The sequence below is a fragment of the Plasmodium relictum genome, assembly GCF_900005765.1.
Source record: "Plasmodium relictum strain SGS1 genome assembly, chromosome: 7".
Taxonomy (NCBI): domain Eukaryota; phylum Apicomplexa; class Aconoidasida; order Haemosporida; family Plasmodiidae; genus Plasmodium; species Plasmodium relictum.
In genome coordinates this window covers 783,975-807,021 of record NC_041685.1, presented here as the reverse complement: position 1 = coordinate 807,021, position 23,047 = coordinate 783,975, and the positions used below count along the sequence as shown (strand labels likewise).

General features: G+C 19.3%; 8 protein-coding genes across 8 annotated transcripts; 3 read left to right on the top strand and 5 right to left on the bottom strand.

Annotated features, from left to right (window-relative positions):
* Nucleotides 1-550: 550 nt before the first annotated feature.
* LipL2 (lipoate-protein ligase 2, putative) lies at nucleotides 551-1,663 on the bottom strand (the record flags this gene model as incomplete). Its single annotated transcript, XM_028675911.1, has 1 exon — nucleotides 551-1,663. The coding sequence occupies one exon, from the start codon at nucleotides 1,661-1,663 to the stop codon at nucleotides 551-553; it is 1,113 nt and encodes a 370-aa protein (XP_028532453.1).
* A 948-nt stretch (nucleotides 1,664-2,611) lies between these two features.
* On the bottom strand, nucleotides 2,612-3,173 carry PRELSG_0721100 (cyclin-dependent kinases regulatory subunit, putative; the record flags this gene model as incomplete). The annotated part of the gene is made up of 2 exons (XM_028675910.1): nucleotides 2,612-2,886; nucleotides 2,975-3,173. 2 exons carry the CDS (start codon nucleotides 3,171-3,173, stop codon nucleotides 2,612-2,614), a joined length of 474 nt encoding a protein of 157 aa, XP_028532452.1.
* A 2,068-nt stretch (nucleotides 3,174-5,241) lies between these two features.
* Nucleotides 5,242-8,409, bottom strand: PRELSG_0721000 (conserved Plasmodium protein, unknown function; the record flags this gene model as incomplete). The annotated part of the gene is made up of 1 exon (XM_028675909.1): nucleotides 5,242-8,409. One exon carries the CDS (start codon nucleotides 8,407-8,409, stop codon nucleotides 5,242-5,244), a length of 3,168 nt encoding a protein of 1,055 aa, XP_028532451.1.
* A 1,970-nt stretch (nucleotides 8,410-10,379) lies between these two features.
* Nucleotides 10,380-12,815, bottom strand: PLP3 (membrane attack complex, putative; the record flags this gene model as incomplete). The annotated part of the gene is made up of 1 exon (XM_028675908.1): nucleotides 10,380-12,815. One exon carries the CDS (start codon nucleotides 12,813-12,815, stop codon nucleotides 10,380-10,382), a length of 2,436 nt encoding a protein of 811 aa, XP_028532450.1.
* A 669-nt stretch (nucleotides 12,816-13,484) lies between these two features.
* PRELSG_0720800 (flavodoxin-like protein) lies at nucleotides 13,485-15,743 on the bottom strand (the record flags this gene model as incomplete). Its single annotated transcript, XM_028675907.1, has 1 exon — nucleotides 13,485-15,743. The coding sequence occupies one exon, from the start codon at nucleotides 15,741-15,743 to the stop codon at nucleotides 13,485-13,487; it is 2,259 nt and encodes a 752-aa protein (XP_028532449.1).
* Nucleotides 15,744-16,860: 1,117 nt separating this feature from the next.
* PRELSG_0720700 (OTU-like cysteine protease, putative) lies at nucleotides 16,861-17,547 on the top strand (the record flags this gene model as incomplete). The annotated part of the gene is made up of 1 exon (XM_028675906.1): nucleotides 16,861-17,547. The coding sequence occupies one exon, from the start codon at nucleotides 16,861-16,863 to the stop codon at nucleotides 17,545-17,547; it is 687 nt and encodes a 228-aa protein (XP_028532448.1).
* A 1,001-nt stretch (nucleotides 17,548-18,548) lies between these two features.
* On the top strand, nucleotides 18,549-19,538 carry RPB3 (DNA-directed RNA polymerase II subunit RPB3, putative; the record flags this gene model as incomplete). The annotated part of the gene is made up of 1 exon (XM_028675905.1): nucleotides 18,549-19,538. The coding sequence occupies one exon, from the start codon at nucleotides 18,549-18,551 to the stop codon at nucleotides 19,536-19,538; it is 990 nt and encodes a 329-aa protein (XP_028532447.1).
* A 1,039-nt stretch (nucleotides 19,539-20,577) lies between these two features.
* FabG (3-oxoacyl-[acyl-carrier-protein] reductase, putative) lies at nucleotides 20,578-21,914 on the top strand (the record flags this gene model as incomplete). The annotated part of the gene is made up of 5 exons (XM_028675904.1): nucleotides 20,578-20,667; nucleotides 20,753-20,941; nucleotides 21,044-21,526; nucleotides 21,662-21,712; nucleotides 21,825-21,914. 5 exons carry the CDS (start codon nucleotides 20,578-20,580, stop codon nucleotides 21,912-21,914), a joined length of 903 nt encoding a protein of 300 aa, XP_028532446.1.
* Between the last annotated feature and the right edge of the window lie 1,133 nt (nucleotides 21,915-23,047).

Genomic DNA, 23,047 nt, shown 5'->3' with positions numbered 1-23,047 from the left:
TATATTTAACAATACAAGAAATATTAAATAAAAAAAAAAAAAAAAAAAAAACATACAAAAAACTCATAAAAACAAATAAATATTTCAATTTAAAAAAATAGACATACTATTTTCTTGGTGATTAATATAAATTATAAAAAATATATTTAAATTCATGAGCCTATACACTATCTTTTCTTTTCTTTTTTTTTTTGATTTTAAAAAGATAGAAGTGTTTTTAATTTTCTTTATTTTTTATATGTAAATTGAGCAATTTAATAAGAAAGCAAGATTGTTTATATGCCAAAGAATTCATGCAAATAAAAATTACTAGTGAATAAAATTATAAAAATATTAAAATTATAAAAAGTACACATTCAAGAATATTTAGTGCAATGAAATTTTTCCAAAAAAAATTATAGAAAAGCAAAATATTTAAATCATGCGTGACTATATTGTGATTATTTATTTTTAATATTTTATGATTTTCTTTAAAAAAGAAGAGTTATATAAGAAAGATATTTAAAGTACGTTTACATATAAAAAATAACGAATTTTTTTTTTTTGTATTTTATTTAGTTAATACATTTTTATAATTATTTTCATTCAAAATAAAAGATGATATTTTATAATATGTATCAGAAACTTTATTTCCTTCTATATCTAAAAAGTACGTTGACCTTAAGTTATTCATATGCATATTATTGTTATATAAAAGAAAAATTTCATTTAATAAACTAGAATCAGTGTAATATATATTATCAAAGGACTCCAAATCATATGAGTTGTCATTAATATTTAAGTTTATTTTGTTAAAAAACCAAAAATCATCTTGCTCATTGCTATTTTTTATGTTTATTAATTGCCTTATATGACAAATTAATTTTCTTATAAAACAATCTGGAGTATTTATGTAGCTGTGTAAGCATGATCTAAATGATTCAATAAAATCATAATGACTTCTTTTGTTTCTATAAACAGGTTGTTTTACTGGATTTATTAAAACATTCTCCATTTCATTATAATTACAAGACCATATAAAAGAAGTATGATGAACAAAGTAATTTTTTGAAAAAGCTTGTGCATTTCCACCAACTTTTTTTAAATTTATTTTTTTACTTTCCTTGTCGTATATTTTACACACATAATCATTTTCAAAATAACCAAAGTTTTCGTTAAAAATTTTATTTTTTTTTTCGTTCAAAAACATTCCATAAAATGAATTGAAAGACCATTCTGTTATATTGGATGGATAAAGATTTAATAATTTACAAAAATTGTTAGGAAGAATTAATGAAACTAGGAGACAGTTTTTGTTTATATATACCGTTCCACCCCCTGTAAATCTTTTAATTAAACAAATTTTGTTTTTTTTAATATAATTTACATTATTTATGTGGTCATTTACTTTACCACTAATTCCTAATACAACACATTTATTATAGTAATTTTTTGTTTCCTCTCTTTCATTTCTCGTATTATTTACTACTACGAAACCTATATTATTTAATCCTTCACTTAAAATACTACTTAATCTATATAAACTTTCTTCCAATAATAATTGTTCATATACATGAAATTTAGTTAAATCAATAAAATATAATACATTTTTCTTTATAGTGCTTTTATTTACATTTGGTAATAATGGATGAAATAATTCTTTTATGTTCTTTATTTTAATCATAATATCTTAATTTATTGCAACAAAAGTTCATCTATATATATATATTTAATCATTTAAATAAATATGTTCTCAATTTTAATAAGCATATGGTATATCTAAGTACACCACAATAATTTTTTCTTTTATTATTTTTTTTTATAAAATTTAAAGGAAATATATATGAGTTAAGCCAATATGCCAAATGTATCTTAATAATTTATTATCATTTTCATTTTTTTTTTTTTTTCATGTTAGAATTAATTCAATGAATAATTATTATTTCATTTTCGTTTAAAATAAACAAATTTTATTTATTTAAATAATTTCAAGTATATAATCAAATAAAGAAATAAAAATAACCTTCCTCTTAATTTTTTTATTTTGTTAATATATATAAACAAAATATATTCTTTATTTTTCTATAGCTTCTTCGCATTAATAAATTAATTTATAAAATTAATTATTTAAGAAAAAAAAATTACATTATTTAAATTATAGTTCTAAATAAGAATTATTTTTTGTAAATGTATATTTTTTTTCTTAATATAATTTTAGGTAAATAACTTATTTACGCCATATATTTTTAACTTTTTTCTTTTTTTTTTTATCTTAATTTAGATATAGCTTTCATTTAGGAACTAAGAGATATATAATTAATTTTATGGATATTTATTTTAAAGTTTATTATAATAAAATATATATTCCAATGTATATCAATGGACAAAATAGTATAACTAAATTTAAAATTTAAAGCATTTTTTTTTCAAATTTAAAAAAAAAAAATAGTACACTAAAAAAATACATAAATGATACATATATATATGTATATAAAAGATAATTATTTCTTATTTTAAGAAAAATACATATCTACAAAAAAAAAAAAATTCTAATATTATCTAAAAAAATAAACTAAAAAAGTAACAAAAAAAAAAAAAAATTTAAATCACACAAAAAGGACAAAAAAAACAATTAATTATTATACATATTAATAGACATTTTTAATTTATCTTCAGAAGTCAGTGCTTTTCTTAAAATGAGTTCTCTTATCTTTCCATCATAAATCATAAAATGTTTCCATCCTTTTCCAATATCTATTTGTAGTTCATTAACTATACAATGTTCAGTTAAAAAAGCATTTGTTTTTCTTACTTTATTCTCTGCATATTGCCTAACACCATCACTTAAAATTACATGGCGATATGCATATTTATCATCTCTATATACTGCAGAATAACAAACTGGGCCTTTTAAAAACAAAGAAGAATTAAAATAAATTAATAATAAAAAAAAATTATAAAAAATATAAGAAAAATTATATTTTAAGTTATATACCTCTAGATGTAATTTTATAAGTATAATTTTCACTTGATGATCTTATAAATTCTAGATTTAAATTTTCACTCATACTGTCTTTGACTGATCTGAATTTAGGGGTTTCCGATTTTGCTAATTCTTCTAGTATTGAATAGTAATCATTATTATTATTATTATTATTTGATTGATTTAAAGATGCTCTACTTGATTTATTCATATTTAAAAAAAAAAAAATTTCCCTTTTTCCTTATTTATTTATTTTTTTTAATTTTTATTTTATTTTATTTTTTTTTTTTTGATATATTACATCATATTAAAAATAGATAATTCTTTTTTATTATTATAAAATAAGTATATTCTGAAAAAAAAAAAATTCTTTATTCTTCAAAACCTTATATCTAACTTGGTACTTTTTTAAAATATATTTCAAGAAATACAAAACTTATATTTATAAAACATCAGGAATATATAATTCTATCATATTACTAAATTTTTAGGTATAACAGTAAATTTTTAAATATGCACTTAATTATGAAGTACAAAAAATGAATTTTCACAATATTTTTTTATGTCTTATTTTTATTTTGTATTATTGACAATTTTATATTTAACTAATCAAAAGTAAATTCATATCGGAACGTATTCATAAGAGAAAACTTTCCATTTTAATATAACAAAAAAAAAAAAAATAATAAATATATATATGTTTATATATTTATAATAATATTGTTATTTAATGATGTACACATATATATATATACATGTGAATATTTAAAAAATAGTTTTTTTTAAACAAATACAAAAATATTACTAAAAATATTTATTATAATGAAATTATTTCATATAATAGTATATATTTTTTTTCTTTTTTATCTTTTTAAATTCTTTTTTAAAAAATTCAAGTATTATAAATTATTTGTTAACAAAACTTGCATTATAATTATTAGAAAACTACATATATAATTTTTTTTCTTTTTGCTAAAGTAAAATAACTATAAAATATATTCGAATATTTTAGAATTAATTTATATAAAATATTTAAACATTAAAAAATAATTTATTTTTCGAAAATAATATTTCAAAGTATTATATTTTAATTTATTACAATTCAAATATTTAGTATATATATATATAAAAATCAAAAACACATTTATAATTTTACAATTTAAAACAAATACTTTTTTAAAGAATTTTTTAATAATTAAAAAATTACATATATATTATAGATTTATAAATGTTCTTTATTTAAACAAAAATCAAAAAGCACGCATGTATAGTGGTTTAGAAAAATATTTTAAAAAGAGTGCATTAATAAATAATGAATAAAAAAAATACGCAATGTTACAAATTTTCATTTTAAAATTTGAATTACATAGTAAATAAGAAAATTTTATTTAAAATAATTTAAAAAATAAAATATAATTAGATATTATTTATTCTTTTATCTTTTAGTGCACTAAAAAAAAAAAATATAGGAATTATGTATAAAAAGATAACGATATTTTCATATATCACATTTTTTAAGGATTTATTTCTCATTTAGAAAATAAAGAAATTATTATTATTATGAAAACGTATGTTATATATTTTTTTTTTTTAAATATAAGTATTAGAATACAAAATCTTTTTTTTTTCTTATGCCTATTAGAAAAAAAATTTTATTAACAAATTCCAACAAATATATGTTAATTGCATTAAATATATCTTTCTTATACAAGATTTTAATTTGGCTTTTAACAACTATATGACATGCTATGAATATATGTATGCATTAAATAAAAAAAAAATAATAAAGTAAAAAAAAAAAAGACTAGTTTACATTATTATATAAAGATAAAATAATACTTTTATTAGTTTTTTATTTTTTTTCCTTAAATTTATACACATATAGTTTTCATTTTTTAGTAAAAAAATACAAAAATATTAAAATTTAAGGAATTTCTTTTTAATTATTCTAGGATAATATAATACTATTAAAATTTAAAATATTTCTTTTTTACTTTTTTATTTCTGTTACTTTTTGTAAAATTATATAATATATTTTTATTTATTTAAAAAAAAATTTATAAAAAAAAATAAATTTTCAGTAACTTCCATTCCCAAAACATTTATATTTTAAAACTAATTTTTAAGGTATATTAATGATATAAAAATTAGATCGATAAAAAATTATAAAGAAATGTGAACATAAAAATTTTAAATATATAAAAAAAAAAAACATTTTCATAAGTAAATTTTTATATATTATTTTTTTAAGGTTTTAATAATATATATACAAAGTAAAATTAAATAGATTTAAGTGAATTAATTAAATAATTGATTTTAGCTTCATTAATATCATAATTTATTGAATGAAATAAAATTTTAAACTCTTCATGTAAAATATTTCTTGCAATAATTTTCCATTTTTTACTTGCTTCCTTTCTTTTTTCTAAAAATTTTAAAAAATTAGGAGTACTAGTCATCTGATTAATTTTATTAAAAATTTTTGGGATGCGAAAAGATTTCGCAGTATTTAAGTTTAACATATCAATACTTTCATTTATTTCATATGTATTATTCATATCATTTATTAAATTGTTTATATAATTAGGAATAATCTCTAATTCTTTCACATTACTTGCATTATTCTCTCCATTATTATTTTGTGATAAATTTATATCAATTGATTGAATATTCTGTGAATATCTTTCTTTTTTTTCATTTATATTATTTTCATTTTCTTTTCCTATTATATTATCATAATTTACATTATTTTCATATTTACTTTGAGAAGTCATATCGAGGTTTTCTGTATCCATTTTTAAATAATTGTTGATGTCTCTTTCATATGTAATTGATTTTTTATTTTTAAAATTGTACATAAAATCAGTTGAATTAAGCTTTAATTCATTTTCGAGATTTTTTTTATCATTTTGAGAAAATTTACTATAACAATTGTTAAAATCGGTTTCAACTTTTTTTTCACTTTCTAAATTATTAGCATTTATTTTATTGTAGTATTTGTCTTCTTTATTTAAAATCCTGTCCAAAGAAATATTTTTTTTTGATTTATTTTGGTTGCAATACATATTAGTAATTTCTCTATCTTTTTTATTAACATTTTTATAATCACTATCAAATGCATATCTCTCTGAATCTATTGACATTGATTCCTTATTATGTAAACTTTGTTTTTCAATTAAATTACTATTTATTAAGTTAATGTTAAAATTATTTTCCTCATTATTTTTTATGCTCTTTTTTTGGTAAGAAGTATCTTTTGGTTCTATATTTTTACTGAAATTTTTTGTATCAGAAGAAAATGCTCTATAATCATTAGTATATTTGTCATCTAATTCGTTATAATTTATTTTTTTATTATCAAATTCATTGTATAAAACAAAATTTCTCAAAAAAGAATTTTTAAATTTAAGATGGACATAATTATTTTCTTCATCAGAGGAATCTGAATCGTAATTTAACCAATTTTTATAATTAGCATCTGCAGCTAAATCAATTATAATTTTATTTTGAATTTTAACATATTCTATTTTTTTTTCTATTGAGTTACTTTTATTTGAGTAGTCACTATAATAATCATTTTCATATATATCATAATTTTCATTTTCATAATCTCCTGTATATTTATCATTATAATTCTCATTTTCATAATGATTACTAAGTTTTCTATAATTATAATATTTATTACCATAATTTTCATCATCATAATGATCATTATATTTATTATAATATTTATCAACATAATTTTCTCTTTCAGAAATTTCACTGCGTTTATTATGGCTGCATTGATCATAATATTTATCATAATTTTCTTTTTTATACCTATGATAATAATAATCTTTTGTACAATTTTCATAATACATTTTTTTTTTATTATCATTATTATTATAATCTTCATTATCCTTTTCAAATCCATTTTTCATTTCACTTATTTTTAAAATTTCTTTTTCATCTTTATTTTGATTTATGGGTATCCCTTTCAAAATTATTTCCTTTTTCTTTTCATCCTCTAAATAAGTTTGTGCTTTTTTATTTTCTAATTTTTCCTCATTTTTGTTTATTTCTTCATTTTCATAATCTTTTTTGCTTCTTACTCCATCTTTTGTTTTTAAAGAGTTAATATCTGAAAAAGAAGTATCATGAAACTTGTAAGACTTATTTTCAGGCATTTCCTTTTTCTTTTTTTTTTCATAATCCATATCTTCCCCTGAATTTGATAAAGAAATTTTATCATTATATTTACATTTTGATTCATAACTTAATTCATGTGTCTTTTCATCTAATCTTATTCTTTTATCTTCTTTTTCATCATAAAAATCATGTTCATTATCATCTATTATTATTTTTTTTTTATAATTGGTATCCAGAAACTTACTTTCATATTTACTTTTTGTTTCATAGGAATAACTACTTGAATTAAAAGAACGCTTTTTTCTAATGTACTCATACAAATTTTGCTCTTCATTTTCTAAATCACTTTCTCGGTTTTTATAATAATTTTTTTTACTTTTGCTTCTTTTTTTTCTTCTATATTTTTTTTTTTTATATTCATAATATTTTTGTCTCTTTTTATAATCACTATAAGAATTATATTTATATCTAGATTCACTGGATGAATTAGATTCATATCTTTCATAAGGTATTTTATTTTTATCTTTTTTATATTCATATATAAATTTTTTACCATATTTTTCTTTGATATCAGAATAATGCTTATTCTTTTTATAAATATTATGATCAGTTTTATCAAAAGAAGAATTGTCGTAATATTCTTCTTTTAAATTAATTTTATCAATAGAAGAAACTGAATATTTATACTTATAATCATCAAAATGGTTCAATTTTCTTTTTTTTATATATTTCTTTTTATAATATATAGAATCTTTATATTGTGATTCTTTATACTCTTTATCAAAATCTTCCTCATATTTAAATTTAAATTTTTTGAGGTATCTTTTTTCATAGTCATATTTTTTTTTTTTTCTATTTAATGAACTTTTTACTGAACTTTGACAACTTGATCTAATAAAATTACTATTGCTGCAAGATCTACTTGATTTATTATAAGAACTAAAATTTGAATTACTTCCTTTATTTCTTGATTTATACTTTTTATCTTTCTTTAGTGCTTTAATATCCAAGGATACACTATCTTTAACTTCATTTTTTTTTTTTAAACTAAAATTACTATCAATACTATTGCTACACCTATATTTGTAATTTGATCTTTTTTTCTTATAATCTTTCTGGGATCTATCTATTTTGTTTTCTCCCTTTTCTGTTGTATAATATCTTTCCTTTGCAATAGAGTGATTTTCTTCTTTATTATTATCATGATTAATATCAATTTCATTGTTGTTATTTATATAAAATTCATTTTTTTTTACATTTTTTTTATTTTCTATTGAGTTCACTGACTCTTCTTTATCTGTACCAATATATTTTATCATTTTTACAATAGAAACCTCATTTTCCTTAATATCCTCACTAATATCCTGCTCATTTACATTATTTTTATTTTTTTCTCCATATATCCCTGAGTTTTCATCTTCCTCTTTTTTTTTTTTATCATTATATTTGTAGTTATCTATACTTTTATTTTCAGATGAACTCATAATGTATTAATTCTTTAAAGCATGATATATTTATACAAGCATTTAAAGGTAATTTTTTCTTTTTTTTTTTTTGTAATTTAATGTAAATCATATATATATATTACAAAACTCCTTGCGATTTTATTCAAATGTTTCAAATATTCAGTCATTGTTGACGACTTGTAAATATGCCCATATATTAATTAAAGTTTTATGTATGTACGTACTGTTTTCAAAGCATTATATATATGTTTCTATTTGTAGAGTCAAAAAAAAAAAATGAGAGAAAAAACTTATATATGAAATTTATATTTGTTAATTCCAATTATTTAAAATTAAAGAAAAAAAAAAATATTAATTTGTTCAATTAATATATATAAGATAAAAAATTTAAATATGCTATTTTGCAATTTAAAATAAAATTAAGCTTTGAATCTTTACAGAAAAATAAATTACAAATGATTTATTTATATAATATATATAACCATTTAACTCTATAATCAATTAATAAAATAATCATAAATCATTTAGTTTATAAAAATTTACAATTTAAATTTATAAAAATTTTTAAATTGTTATTTTTTATGAAATTTGTATCACTGAGGAAAGAATTAAAAATTATATATGTATATATGTTCAAATTCTTTATATATATATATATATATATATATTTTTTACCAGGTGCTGAATGAAAAAAACATATAATTTAAAACTTCATTTTGTTATTTAAAAATTGTTATTTTTATAATGAAAAGCTGAAGTACTTATGTATTTGTTTTAATATTAATATGAATTCAAAAGTCATTTGAGCACCTCTAAAAGAGGATAAAAAATAGAAATAAATGTGGCACACATTAAAATAGTTTTTTTTGGAACTTTAGAAGTTTCTTAATTTATAAAAATTATATATTCTTAATTTCATATTTACTTTTTTATTTTTTTTTTTATATTGTTATTTGTTTTGAATTCACTGTAATTAAATATAAAAATTTTCTTGAAATTTGTAGTATTTTGAAGTTTCAGTAAAAAATAAGTTAACATTTATTTGAAGAAACAAATTTTTAATATTCAATTAATAAAAAGGAAGCATTTAATTAGAATGTCTAATATTTTTTTAAATATATACATAAATTGTTAATATATCGAATATTTAAATAATAGTACAAAATATATCTAAGAGAATATATACAGAATGTTTTTTAAATATAAATAAATTTTGTTCCATTTATATATATATTTTTTCCTTTAGTATTATTAAATAAAAAAAAAAAAGAAAATTTATTTCATTATATATTAAATATATTTAGTAAGTAGTTCCAGATGTTCCTATTTCATAATGCTGGTTATAAATATATAAATGATAAATTATTATATTAAAAAAAAATAGAGCCAATTATTTAAAAAATAAACAAAATTCGCAAAAATTAAGAAATTTAATAAAAAATAAAAGTAGCTAGACTAATTAATAAAAACAAAATAGTTTTTAAAAGATAGGCATTAATAAAATTTAAATAAAAAAAAAAAAAAAAATAGTCAATTATAACTAATAAATCAATAAAGAATATAAAATCAAATGAAAAATTAATATATAGTTAATAAATTAGTCAAAAATTCAAAAATAAAATAAGAAAATTTGAAAATACTAAAATATTTATATCATTTTAGAGATAATAAACCATGATATTAGAACTGTAAGAGCACACACAAATTTAGAGTATGAATAATTATATATCTACTATACAAATATAATAATATAGGGGGAGAATAAAAAAAAAAAAAAAAACTAATAGTAAAAAAATAAGTATAATAATTTTTTTTGTAAAAAATTAATATACTGATAAAGAATAGTAATTAAATTTTTTTCTACCTTTTTTATCTGAACAAACATTAAAATCATTTGGGCAAACAGAATTTACAGAAAAGCATGAGCCATTACGTTTATTATGAGGAGTATTAGTAAATTCAAAAAGCAAATTAAATAATACCTTTTGTGGGCAAATATCTACATGTTTTTTTTTTTGAGAAATGTTTTCGTATGCTAATTTTCTAATGTTCACTGAAAACTTGGAATTCAAAGATTCTTCATGACCACAGACTATCCATAAACCAACCGCAGATTTCTTTGTGGATCCTTGCATAGAGCAAGAGGGTTTGCCATATTTGCATGGGTATATTGCAATCGAAATAGGATCATTTGAATTTAATATGCTGATACCAAATCCAAATAAAATAATTTGATTTTTTTCTGAACATTCGAGTGTCAATAAACTAGTTCCCGATTTTACTTTTTGTTCAAGGAAGGGTATCATTTCTTCATTACACATAGCAAATAAGTAACTGTATACATTATCACTCATTTTTGAATAACATTTATCAGAATCTTCATCGCAAGTGTTCATATAAAAGTCATCTAAATTTGATAAATCATTAGGTATGGATAAAGAAAATCCCAAAATGAAATTTTGCTTCTCTTCACATTCAAGTACCACTAATCCTGTTCCACTTGAATAAACTATTTTAGATTTCATTAATTCATCTTTAAGATTATACTGTTTTATTTCATCATTTGTTACTTCTCTTATATTAACAGGAACATTAGCTGAAATATAAAAATTCAATGCTTCATCATAAACTTTAGATAAACGAACAGGTAATATTCTTGATAATGGTTCATATTCTCCTTTGATAGGCATTGGATTATCTTTTATACTTTTTGCCCATTTTTCAAAATTTTTAGCATTATTAGGATCAAAAATTGTTGTTCCTCCAATTATTACAGTTTCTTTCTCCATACTAGAATTAGAAGAAGCATTTTTACTAGATTCACTCGAATCAGTATTAGTAGACGCATTTGCTTTAAATAAACCAAATCCAACAGAAGCATTTACAGAAACGGATAATCCACTTTCACTCAATGACTTATATTCATTTTTTGATATTTTTACTTGTTGTGTTATTTTTCCTCCCAAATGTATAAGAGTTGAAACATGTGTTCCAAAATTTTTGAAAAAATACATCCATGAATGAACACTTTTACCGCATTTCTCTGTTTTCTTATCATATCTAAATTCTTCAGCAGTGCAATAAGTTCCATCTTGTTCTAATGAATTAAAATAGGAGGGAAGTAAGGAAATTGCTCTTACAAATTGATCAGTGAGTTTCCATTGAGAATATTGTGATAAAGATGCCATATATTTAAAGCAATAGCTTTTTAGCATAAACATTCTAAACTTCTTTTTTGAAATAGTATTAGATACACTCTTATAGCCTGTAGATGCTGAAAAGGATCCGAACAATCCATAAGAAGCACCTATTGATGCGTCAACTGAAAGTTCTTTTGTATATTCACTCATTGAACTTATTTCACTTTCATTTTCTGATCTATTACACGATATTTCATTTCTCACATAAGAGCCATTTGGATTTATATTCAAATAACCATCAGGATAATCTATATCTGATTTCGGATATGTCAATTTTATTATTGAATCTCTATACCCTGGATCTACTTTTAAAAATGGATCTCCTATTGGATTTCCAAAGATAAAATCATAGCCTACTCCTAAATATTCTGTTCCTTGTATAACTATTGTGCTCATACCATTTTTCCTTTCTTTTTTGTATTTATTATACATATCTTTTTCTTGATCTAAACCATCATATATAACTACTGTGTGGTGCTCATCATCGTATATATTCTCTTCTTTTTTTTCCTTTGAATCTTTTTTTACTTTTTGGATATCACCAATACCCTTCATTAATTTTACGAAGCTTTTAACTCTATCATTTATACATTTTTTTGTGCCATGGTTACATCCAATTTTTAAATTTATATTTTTTTTACTTACTTCATCGTGGTCATTCTCTAAATCAACATCATTTTTATTTCTTTTTATTTCACTGAAACTAATATCTTGAATCTTTTTATTTATCTTATTATCATTAGAATTTTTCTTTGAACTATTTATTTTCTTTCTTTTTTTTTTTTTTTTATTGTTACTATTAATACTATCTTTTATACTATTTTTAATGTTAATTTCTTGAAGAATATGCTCACCCTGCAAAAAAGCTATAATTTCTCTGTTTTCTTTTTGTAATTTTTCAATATAATGTGTATTATTTTCTTCCTTTTTATTTAGGACAAAACTATTCGAAAAAGAAAAAAAAATAGATCTCACATATATATGATCTGATAAAGATTCATAAAGAACATTTATAATGAATACAAAAATAAATATGATTAATTCCCTTTGAAAAGCCATATTTTATAAAAAAATATATATTTTGTATACAGCTTTAAATATATGGGAGTATGTTTTTTTTAGCATAGCTGCTGTATCATTTATGTAAATATTTGAAAGCTACCAGAACTTAAAGTACATAAAACTAATTCTTCAAAAGAAAAATAATATATATAAGGAAAATAATTTATGAAAAAAAAGTATATTTATGAAGTACTTCTGTTATTGATTGAATAAAAATAAAAAAGACAATCTGTGAATCACATGTCTTTATATATTAGAAAAAAAATTGCTTTGCACAAATCCATTAATTTAGAAAAACAAATTTTATATAAAAATATAGAATATATAAAATTAATGCATCTTTTTTTTATTTATTCAGCAATTTTCTTTAAAAATTTATAAAATTAAAATTTAATGAAAAAATTTCACAATTAATTTTTTTTTACTAAGGGATAAATATTCAGAATAAATCTTTTAAAAAGGTGTATATTTTTGAAAAAAAGCGTAAATAAATATGCTTATATTACACACATAAACAAATAATTATCAAAAAAAAAAAAAAAGCAAGGAATTAAAAATAATATTATTAACGTGTTAATAAAAAAAAAAATATATGTATATATACATACATACATAACAGCTACTTATAACATTTCATAGTTTAAAAAAAAAAAATATCATATATTATTATTGCCACATTTCTTCAATATAACGTCCCGATTTTCTTAATTTTTTTGTAATTTTTTTATCATTATGTTTATTATATAAGGGTATATTATTAATGGTTTTTTTTACATCTTTACTCATATCATTATTTCCACAAACATATATATATGCTCCTTTTTGTATTAAATTCCATACCAATTCCTTTTTTTCAAGAATTAAATCTTGAACATATATTTTTTTCTCATGATCTCTTGAAAATGCAAAATACGCTTCATCAATGTATTTTTTTTCCTTTGCGTCTAAAATTTCCTTTTCATAGAGAAAGTCTACTTCTCTATTTCTACACCCAAAGAAGAGAATTCTTTTGCCTCTCTTTATTATTCCATTTTGTGCAAATATTTGATCGTAATATTTAAACTCTGATATGAAAGCTTTAAATGGAGCAATTCCAGTTCCTGTAGCAATCATTATTATATTAGAGGATTCCATATTATCTGGAAGAATGAATTTAGATGGCTTCAAGTTGAATTTAATTGTATCATAAACATTTAATTCTTCTGTTAAATAAAAAGAAGATGATCCCCTAAACCATCGTCTACTACAAAGTTCTCTTAATTTCTGTTCACTAAATTTTGGTAGCATATCATTTTTTTTTAAATTTTTTAATGTTCTTCGAAGAGAATGAATGGGATATTGTTTTTTTCTTATAGTTAAAGTTATGGTATTTTCAGAATCTCTAGGAGAAGAAGAGATGGTGTAACTTTTAGGATTATTTTTCGGAATTAGTTGCAAAAATGGTGACAATTCAAAATGAGATGATGCCATATATATATCAACAAATTCTATTAAAGTCATATCACATTCTTTACAAATATTGAAAAATGTATTTCTTTTATTACTAGATAAAATAAAATTAATCATTTTTAGCTCTTCCTTATCTTTTATAAAGCATTTCAATTTTTTCAAAACATTTACTCTTGGCATACTCGTTAAATCACAATAATATTCTAATGCTTCTTCAATACTACACGGTGTTGGAAAAGGTATACAAATTGAATTACCATCATTATTATTTGATAATTCTTTTTCATTACTATTTGAATTTTTATTTGAGGATATATTTTCTTGCATTGAAAATGAAGCATTTTTTGAGTATTTGTTTTTATCTACAAATATAAATTTTTTTTCCTTGTCTTTTTCATCTATATTTAATCGTTTCAACCACCAAGAAACAACATGTTTTGGATTTTTTGGTAAAATCACTAGAGTATCAGCAGCTTTATATGAAATATCCTTGATGCTAATAGTTAAATGATTTACTTTTTCCCCATCAATAGATTGATCTACATTTTTTAGTAAATTCTTATTAGATATAACTTTACCTATATGGTGATTAAAATAAAATTTTCCCGCTATATCTGTGTTCAAATGCACCATATTTTTATTTCCACTTTTACTTCTTGATTCTTCAAGAGTTTCGCAATTTTTGTTGTCATTTCCTTCGATTAATTCATTGCTAAATATATTATGATTATTATTTTTATCAATTTCTTCATTTTCCTCATATTCAATATCTAATTTTATTTCTGATAAATACCTCCAATCATTTAATTCAATATTATCTTCATTAACTATTTTCAAAGGGATATCTTGCATATCTAATATTTTAGGAAGTTCCTGAAAAAATTTATTTTTCCATATTTCAAAATCATGATATAAATTATCATCATCATCACCAAAAATGGTTTCACTAATTTTTTCTGCTTTGAATTTTAAAAGATAGTTATCTAGTTTTTTCGCCACTTTATTAAAATGGGTATATTGTCTGCTACCTAAACCCATAATAGAATATTTTGTATTTCTAAAATAATTATTATCATTGTTCAAACTTTTTAACCATTTAAAAAATTCAATTGCATTATCCGTTGGTTCTCCATCCCCGTAAGTTGAAACAATGAATACTCTGATACCAAAATTTTTTATTTCCTCTTTATTGAAAAATTCTAAATCGATTATCTCAGCTTGTATATTGAATATATCATTTAAATTATAGCTTAATTCTTTTGCAAAATCCGCTGCAGTTCCTCCTTGGCTTCCGAAATATATTTTTATATTATTTTTTATATCATTGTTTTTAAAAGTTTTATTGTAAATGAAGTAACTCTTTAATCTACTATATAATTTTTTAAATAAATGAAAATATTGTAATTTAAAGCATAGAATTGAGCTAAGTAGTAAAAAGATGGAATACTGTAAAATTTTATTCCAACTTTTATTCATTGTTTCTAAATTATTCTCAAAAAATAAGAAAATATTACACGTACTTAAAAATGGCTTATGCACATTCTTATTTTTATGTTATCATTTTCTTTTTTTTTTTTATTGAGCAAGGTATTAAAAGTACATATAAACAAAGAATTGATTTACTTACAATATCATTATTTAATATAATAGGTTTATCTCTCTTTTTTATAAAATTCTTTATTTTTATAGAAAGCTCATAAGCATTTCGTATTATTTTTATTTTATTTTTTTCTAAAAAATTATATAATCATTGTCTTATATAGGAGCTAGCAAATTAGAAGACATAAAATATCTAATTTAAATGATGCCAGTATACCTATAAAGAATATAATATCAAATGAAAAAAATGTAGATATCTTTCTTCATTCAATATTTAATAATCTAAGAGCCATAAAAAAAAAAAAAATTGTTATTAAAACATTAACGTGACATAATATTTAACTAAAAATATGATAAAAATATGATTTTAAAAAATGTTGCTAGTTAAAAATTTATATTTTAAAATAAAATTGTAACTTTTATAATGTAGAATATTTATGTGTTTATTTTTAATATTATACGATGGTAAAAATATATTAAGTAGCAAAAAAATAAATAAAATTAAAAATAACAAAATAATAGATATATAAAAAAAGAAGAATTATCATTAAAATTTAATCAAATATTAAAAAAAAAAAAAAAAAATTATAAGATATACATAGGAAAATACAAAAATTATTTCCAATTTATATTTTTAAATTATGTCAGTTTTTTATTAAAGCATTTTTTTTTTTTTTTTTTTAATAGATCTCCGAAATTTAAGTATTATATTTTTATAATTATAGTTGTAAAAATATAACTTATATTTTCATTTAGTCATTCTCTTTTTTTCTTGCAAGCTAAGAAAAAAAAGAAAAGAAAATCAGTATTATTACAAAAAATTAAGTATATATATTTGCCCTTTAGTTATATATTTTTTTTTTTTTAGTTTTTGTTTTTTGAAAGTTCCAGAATTTTTTTAGTTCGTGTTCAACATATTAAATTAATTTTTTTTTTTTCTTTGTTTATAGTTTAAAAGGAAATATATGAGACTTTAATTTTTTTTTTTTTAATTATGAATATATGCTTTAACATAAAATTACTAGATTTGAAATATGAATATATGAAGAAAAGGTTAAAAGTGATACCAAATTGCGAAAATGATGAAAAAATAGCAAGCAAATTAAATAAAAATTTAAACATGAAGAGCTTAATGTATGTGCTAAAAGTTGTGATAATTATAAAGCAAAGAAGATTAAAAAGGTGCACTAGCTTAGATAGGCATATATCTTTTTTAAAAAGAAATAGTATAAATAAAGAGTATATAAATGGGAGAAAAATACTAGAAAATAGACTATTGACAATAGGCTGTGAGATAATTCAAGTACCTGGAGATGGGAATTGCTTATTTCGGTCAATTTCATTTAATTTATTTGAAAAGCAAAAATATCATATGTATGTTAGGAGAAGATGTGCAGAACACATGTTAAATTTTAAAGATGAATATTCTATTTATTTTGAAGATAACAATTTTTATGAATACATAAAAAATATGTCAAAAAATGGATATTGGGGAGATGAATTATGTATAAAAGCAGCAGCTGATGCATTTGATTGCATTGTTTATATAATAACATCAACTTCAGAAAATTGGTATTTAAAATATGAATCTAAATATAAAAATAACAATTTAAAAAAATACGTTTTCTTGGCATATTCAAGCCCCGTACACTATGACTACTTTAAATTAATTAAAAAGTAGCATTTTATCACTTCTGTTAATATATATATAGTTTTTTATCTATTCCACTAAACATGAAAATACATGTATATTATATATATATAGAAATTTCCTCATTTTTATATAATTTAATTATTAGCCATTTTTCTTTGATTCGTATGTTTTTTTTGTTAAATATTTTTCTAAATCTTTTTATTTTTCAATTTTTTGTTTTTTGTTTTTTGTTTTTGTGTATTGCTTTTAGAATATTTTATTTGCTAGATTTTTTAAATAAATTTTTATAAACATTTTTTTCAATTTTTTTATATTCATTTTTCAATATATATTCATCAAAAATTTAATTTTATAATCTTGTTAATATATTAGAAAATTAAATTGGGATAAATATAAGAATTTAATTTTTCCAAATATATACAAATATATTTTCTTTAATCCCATTTCTATTTTTTTTAAATAACTACTATCACATCAAAAATATTTAACATATTTTAAAGATCTCCATATTCTTCTATTCTTTTAAATAAATATAAGGAAATATGAATTCCTTATATATAATAAAGATATATGTACAATTAAACATGTATATTTTTTTTTTTTTAAATTAACAAAAGAAAAATATGTTTTTTAAAAAGTATCTTAAGGATATTTTTGAATTTTTAAAAGTTTCTTCAAATAAATTTTATAAAAAATAATTTGTAAAAAAATTTAAAAAAATAATAAAAATACAAAATAAAAAAAAATTTAAATAACAATATATATTTTTAAATTATTTAAAAATTTTTAAACTCTTTTATGAATAAACTATATAAAAATTTACAAAAAAAAAATATATGTACCTATAGTTCAGATGGAATCAAAATAATTTAGTTAAAAATTTAAAGTTGAATTTTTATAAATTCTAACTTTAATTTAAATAATGTAAGTTTTATTTTTTAAAAGGTTGTTCTAACATAAAATTATAAAAGCTATATAAGTAGTGATAAATATAAATTTTTTTTTTTCAACTTTTTTTGCTTTGAACAATGATTACCAATAACGATAGTTCTAACAAGCACAAAATAGAAATAACAAAGTTAACAAAGGATGAAATATCTTTTGTGTTATATAATAGTAATTATGGATTAGCAAATGCATTAAGAAGAATTATATTATCAGAAATTCCAACATTAGCAATTGATGTTGTTAATGTTTATGAGAATACTAGTTCATTTCATGACGAGTATTTAGCTCATAGATTAGGTTTAATACCAATCGATAGCAGAAATGTAAATAATTATGAATTTAGAGAAAAATGTAAATGCAAGGAAACATGTTCTAAATGTACTATTCAGTATGTAATTGAAGTAAAATGTAACAATGCAAATAAAATTGATATATCTCATTATGATATCGAATCACTAGACCATGAGCCAAATGTTCCTATGCCTATACCACATGGAAAAAAAAATACAAAAATAGAAAACGCTATTCCAATTGTAACTTTATCAAAAAATCAAACATTACATATGAAATTAATTGCCACAAAAGGAATAGGTAAAATGCATGCAAAATGGATTCCTGCTAATGTTTCTTATAGAATTGACCATAAAATAAAAATTAAGAACCACTTAATAGATAAATTACCTCAAAATCATAAGTTAATGTTAGCTAATAGTTTAAATAAAGATTGCTACATTTTAAAGAACAGTGATGATGATAGAGATGTGCAATTAAAGTTAAATGAAAACATGTCTGTTGTCATGGCTGAAAATTGTATTGAAATTTTAAATGAGTTAGGTTATAAAGATATAATAAAAATTATTTATGATGATACAAAATTTCATTTTAATGTAGAATCAATTGGCTCATTACCTCCTGAGCAAATTGTAGAAATGGCTTTAGAAGTTTTAGAAAATAAATTAAAAAATTTAGAACCGCAAATAAAATCATCCTTTTATTCTATTGATGAAGTAGCTAAGCAATTAAAAGAACAAGGAGTTTCTTTATATGGAATTCAATTAGATTTAGAATAATTTTACGTAAAAATAATTAATGTAGAAATATCTTAAAATAATAGTGGGAAAAAAAAAGAGAAAACAGTTTAATATTATGTAGAACTTATATCATTTTATGAAATATATATAATTTTAAAATTTATCAAAGAATTAAATATTTTTTATTGGTGCATATATATTTTTTTTAAATTTTTCCAAAAATATAATTTATACAAAATTACATATATATATATATATTTTTTTTTTTTTTTTGTCTTTGATGTTGTGCTTGGCATAATTTGTAAACCTTTTATTATTCCATTTCGTATTCCTTTCTTTTTTTTTGAAATTTTTTTTTTTCTTAGTTTATATATATAATTTAAACTAAAAAAAAAAATATTATGAAATATGTAAAAAAAAGAAAAAATAAATTATTAATGAACAAAAAAATATCGTACAAAGAAATAATTAAAAAAAGAAGATTATAGAGTTAGAAAACTTTACATATATATATAGGTGTTTAGATGTATATTTTTCTAACTTGAAATTTGTTAGAGAACTAAATATAATAAAGAATTTAAATATGTATTCACTTAATGTAAAAATCAAAATAAAATGACTAAAGAAAAAAATTATATTTTTAAAGTAAATTAATATATATTACTTTTATTTTTGCTTTTTTAAATAATTTTTTTAAAATGTAATATATTTCGTATCTTTCAGTGATATTTTTCTAAAATTGTTTTCACAGATTTTTTTTTTTTTACTAAACAGATAAAAATATTTAAAAAGCTTATTCTTTGTTTTTTAGTAAGTATAATTTTAAAAAAATAATATATTAAAACTTTAAAGGAATGTATTATTTATGATTAAGCAAAAATATAAACATAAAATCTATAGTTTAAAAAAAAAAAAAAGAAATTTAAAGTGTATAAGAACTGTTCTTTTTTTTTTTTTTTTTTTTTTTAATTAAAATGTAAGTTTCTTATTTTTAAGAAGAATATAATAAAATATATTAAATATAAAAATAAAGTTTTACAAGAAAATTTTTTTATCATAATTTTTTTTTTTAACTAAAATGTATTCTCTTTATAGATGTTACCTCTTTTTCCTTTTTATTAAAGTTTTGGAATCTTACAAATTATCATATATTTCAAGTAATACTAAGGTATTAGATTTTTTTTTTTTTTTTTGTATCATTTTTATTTATTTATTTATTATTTATTTTTTTTTTTCTTTTTAATAAATTTTAGTTAATTCCTCATAAATGTGTCAATAAAAATAATGTATTAAGTTTATTAAATGACAAAAAAGAAAACTTTTATTACTGTGGAGAAGATAAAGTTGCTCTAATAACAGGAGCAGGAAGAGGGATAGGAAGGAGTATAGCAAAAACTTTAGCTAAATCAGTTTCTCATGTTTTGTGTATAAGCAGAACACAAGTATTTAATTTCAAATGAAAATAAAAAAATTGATATATTAATTAAAAATAAAAATGTGTAAATGTGTAATATATTTACTTAATTTTATTTTTTATTTATTAGAAATCATGTGATAGTGTTGTTGACGAATTAAAATCATTAGGATGTAAGTCTGCTGGTTACGCAGCTGATGTATCAAATAAAGAGGAAGTTACTGATTTAGTAAATAAATTATTAATGGATAACAAAAAAATAGATATATTGGTTAACAATGCTGGTATAACGAGGGATAATTTGTTTATGAGGATGAAAAGTGATGAATGGGAAGATGTCATAAAAACAAATTTAAATTCTTTATTTTATATAACTCAACCTATATCAAAAAGAATGATTTCTAATAGATATGGAAGAATTATTAACATATCTAGCATTGTAGGATTAACTGGAAATTTTGGACAAGCTAATTATTCTGCTTCTAAAGCAGGTGTAATTGGATTTACAAAAACTTTAGCAAAAGAATTAGCTTCTAGAAATATAACAGTTAATGCAATAGCACCAGGGTTCATATCAAGTGATATGACTAATAAAATTAATGATGAAATAAAAGTAATATAAAAAAATAGGAATTATAGATATATTCCATTAACTAAAATTATTATAAATAATTTAAATTTAATTCTTAAATATTATACATAACATACATTCATATTATATTTTATATAATTTTTTTTCTTATTTCAGAAAAATATAATTTCAAATATTCCTGCGGGAAGGATGGGGACCCCTGAAGAAGTAGATAAATAAAAAAGAACTCTCAAATATAAAAACATTACTATTATACACATTTTATATATATATATATATATATACTTTTATTTATTTATCTTTTTTTTTTTTTATATAGGTAGCTAATATGGTTGGTTATTTAGCTTCAGAAATAGCTGGATATATTAACGGAAGAGTATTTGTTATTGATGGTGGATTGGCTCCTTAACATTTTTTCATTTATAGAAATAAATATAAATTTATTAGTACACTTATTTATAAATTTATTTCATAATATTCTTTATTATATTTTTTTTTAAATTTTCAAAATGGCTTTTTTTTATATCTTTTATTTCTAAAAATATTGTAATGATTTTATAATATTATCATCTATTCATAATATTTATCATTTTTTCATGAAATGAAAAAAAAAAATATATATATAAAACTTCATTGTATGTAGTTTTTTTTATTTCTTATAAATTAAAATAATAAAATTCATAGAAAATTTAAAAAAAAAAAAGATAAATACTATTTTTTCTATTAATTACTCTATTATATCAATCATTTTGAAAAATATTTAATAAAATGATCCGAATATTTACCTTTTAAATTTTTTACTATTATTACTAAAAACTAAAATATAATGTAAGGAAAAAATGAAAACACATATAATTATGGATTCTTCTTAAAAAAAAATATAGTATTTTGTTTTTAAATATTTAGTTTATTTCTCCGTATGTTTTTAAAATATCCTTTTTTTTTTTTTTATATGTTTTATTTTCAGTTTTTTTTTTTTTTCCTTTAAATATCAATAATTTTCTTCTCTTTTTTAATATTCTTTTGTAATACTAAGTTTTATTTTAAAATAGATTCTATATTATTTTTATTAGAAGTATTTTTTGTTGTTTTATTTTTCGTATTTTTGTTGTTTTTCATTATTTTAATTTTTTCTCATATATATTTTTATCTTAATGTGTATTATGGCATTATTTATTTATCATTTTAAAAACTATAATTTTTAAAATAATAATAAAATAAAAAATATGTTTAATATCTTGTAATCTTAAAATACGTATATATTATTCCACATTTCCATTTATCAACCTTATTTTTTTTTATATTTAATTTTAATATATATGTAAAATTAAATGAAAACATTATAATTTAGTTAAACTACTCTTAATATTTTTATTTTTTTGCTATTTGATAAATTTATAACTAAAAAGAAATATATATAAGTAAAAATGCTTAATTTGCAAAATTATTTTTAACCACTGTAGAGTAATAAAATATGTTTTATTATTTAGGTAGTTAATAAATTTTATATGTGTAATATGTAAATTTTAAAAATTAATAATA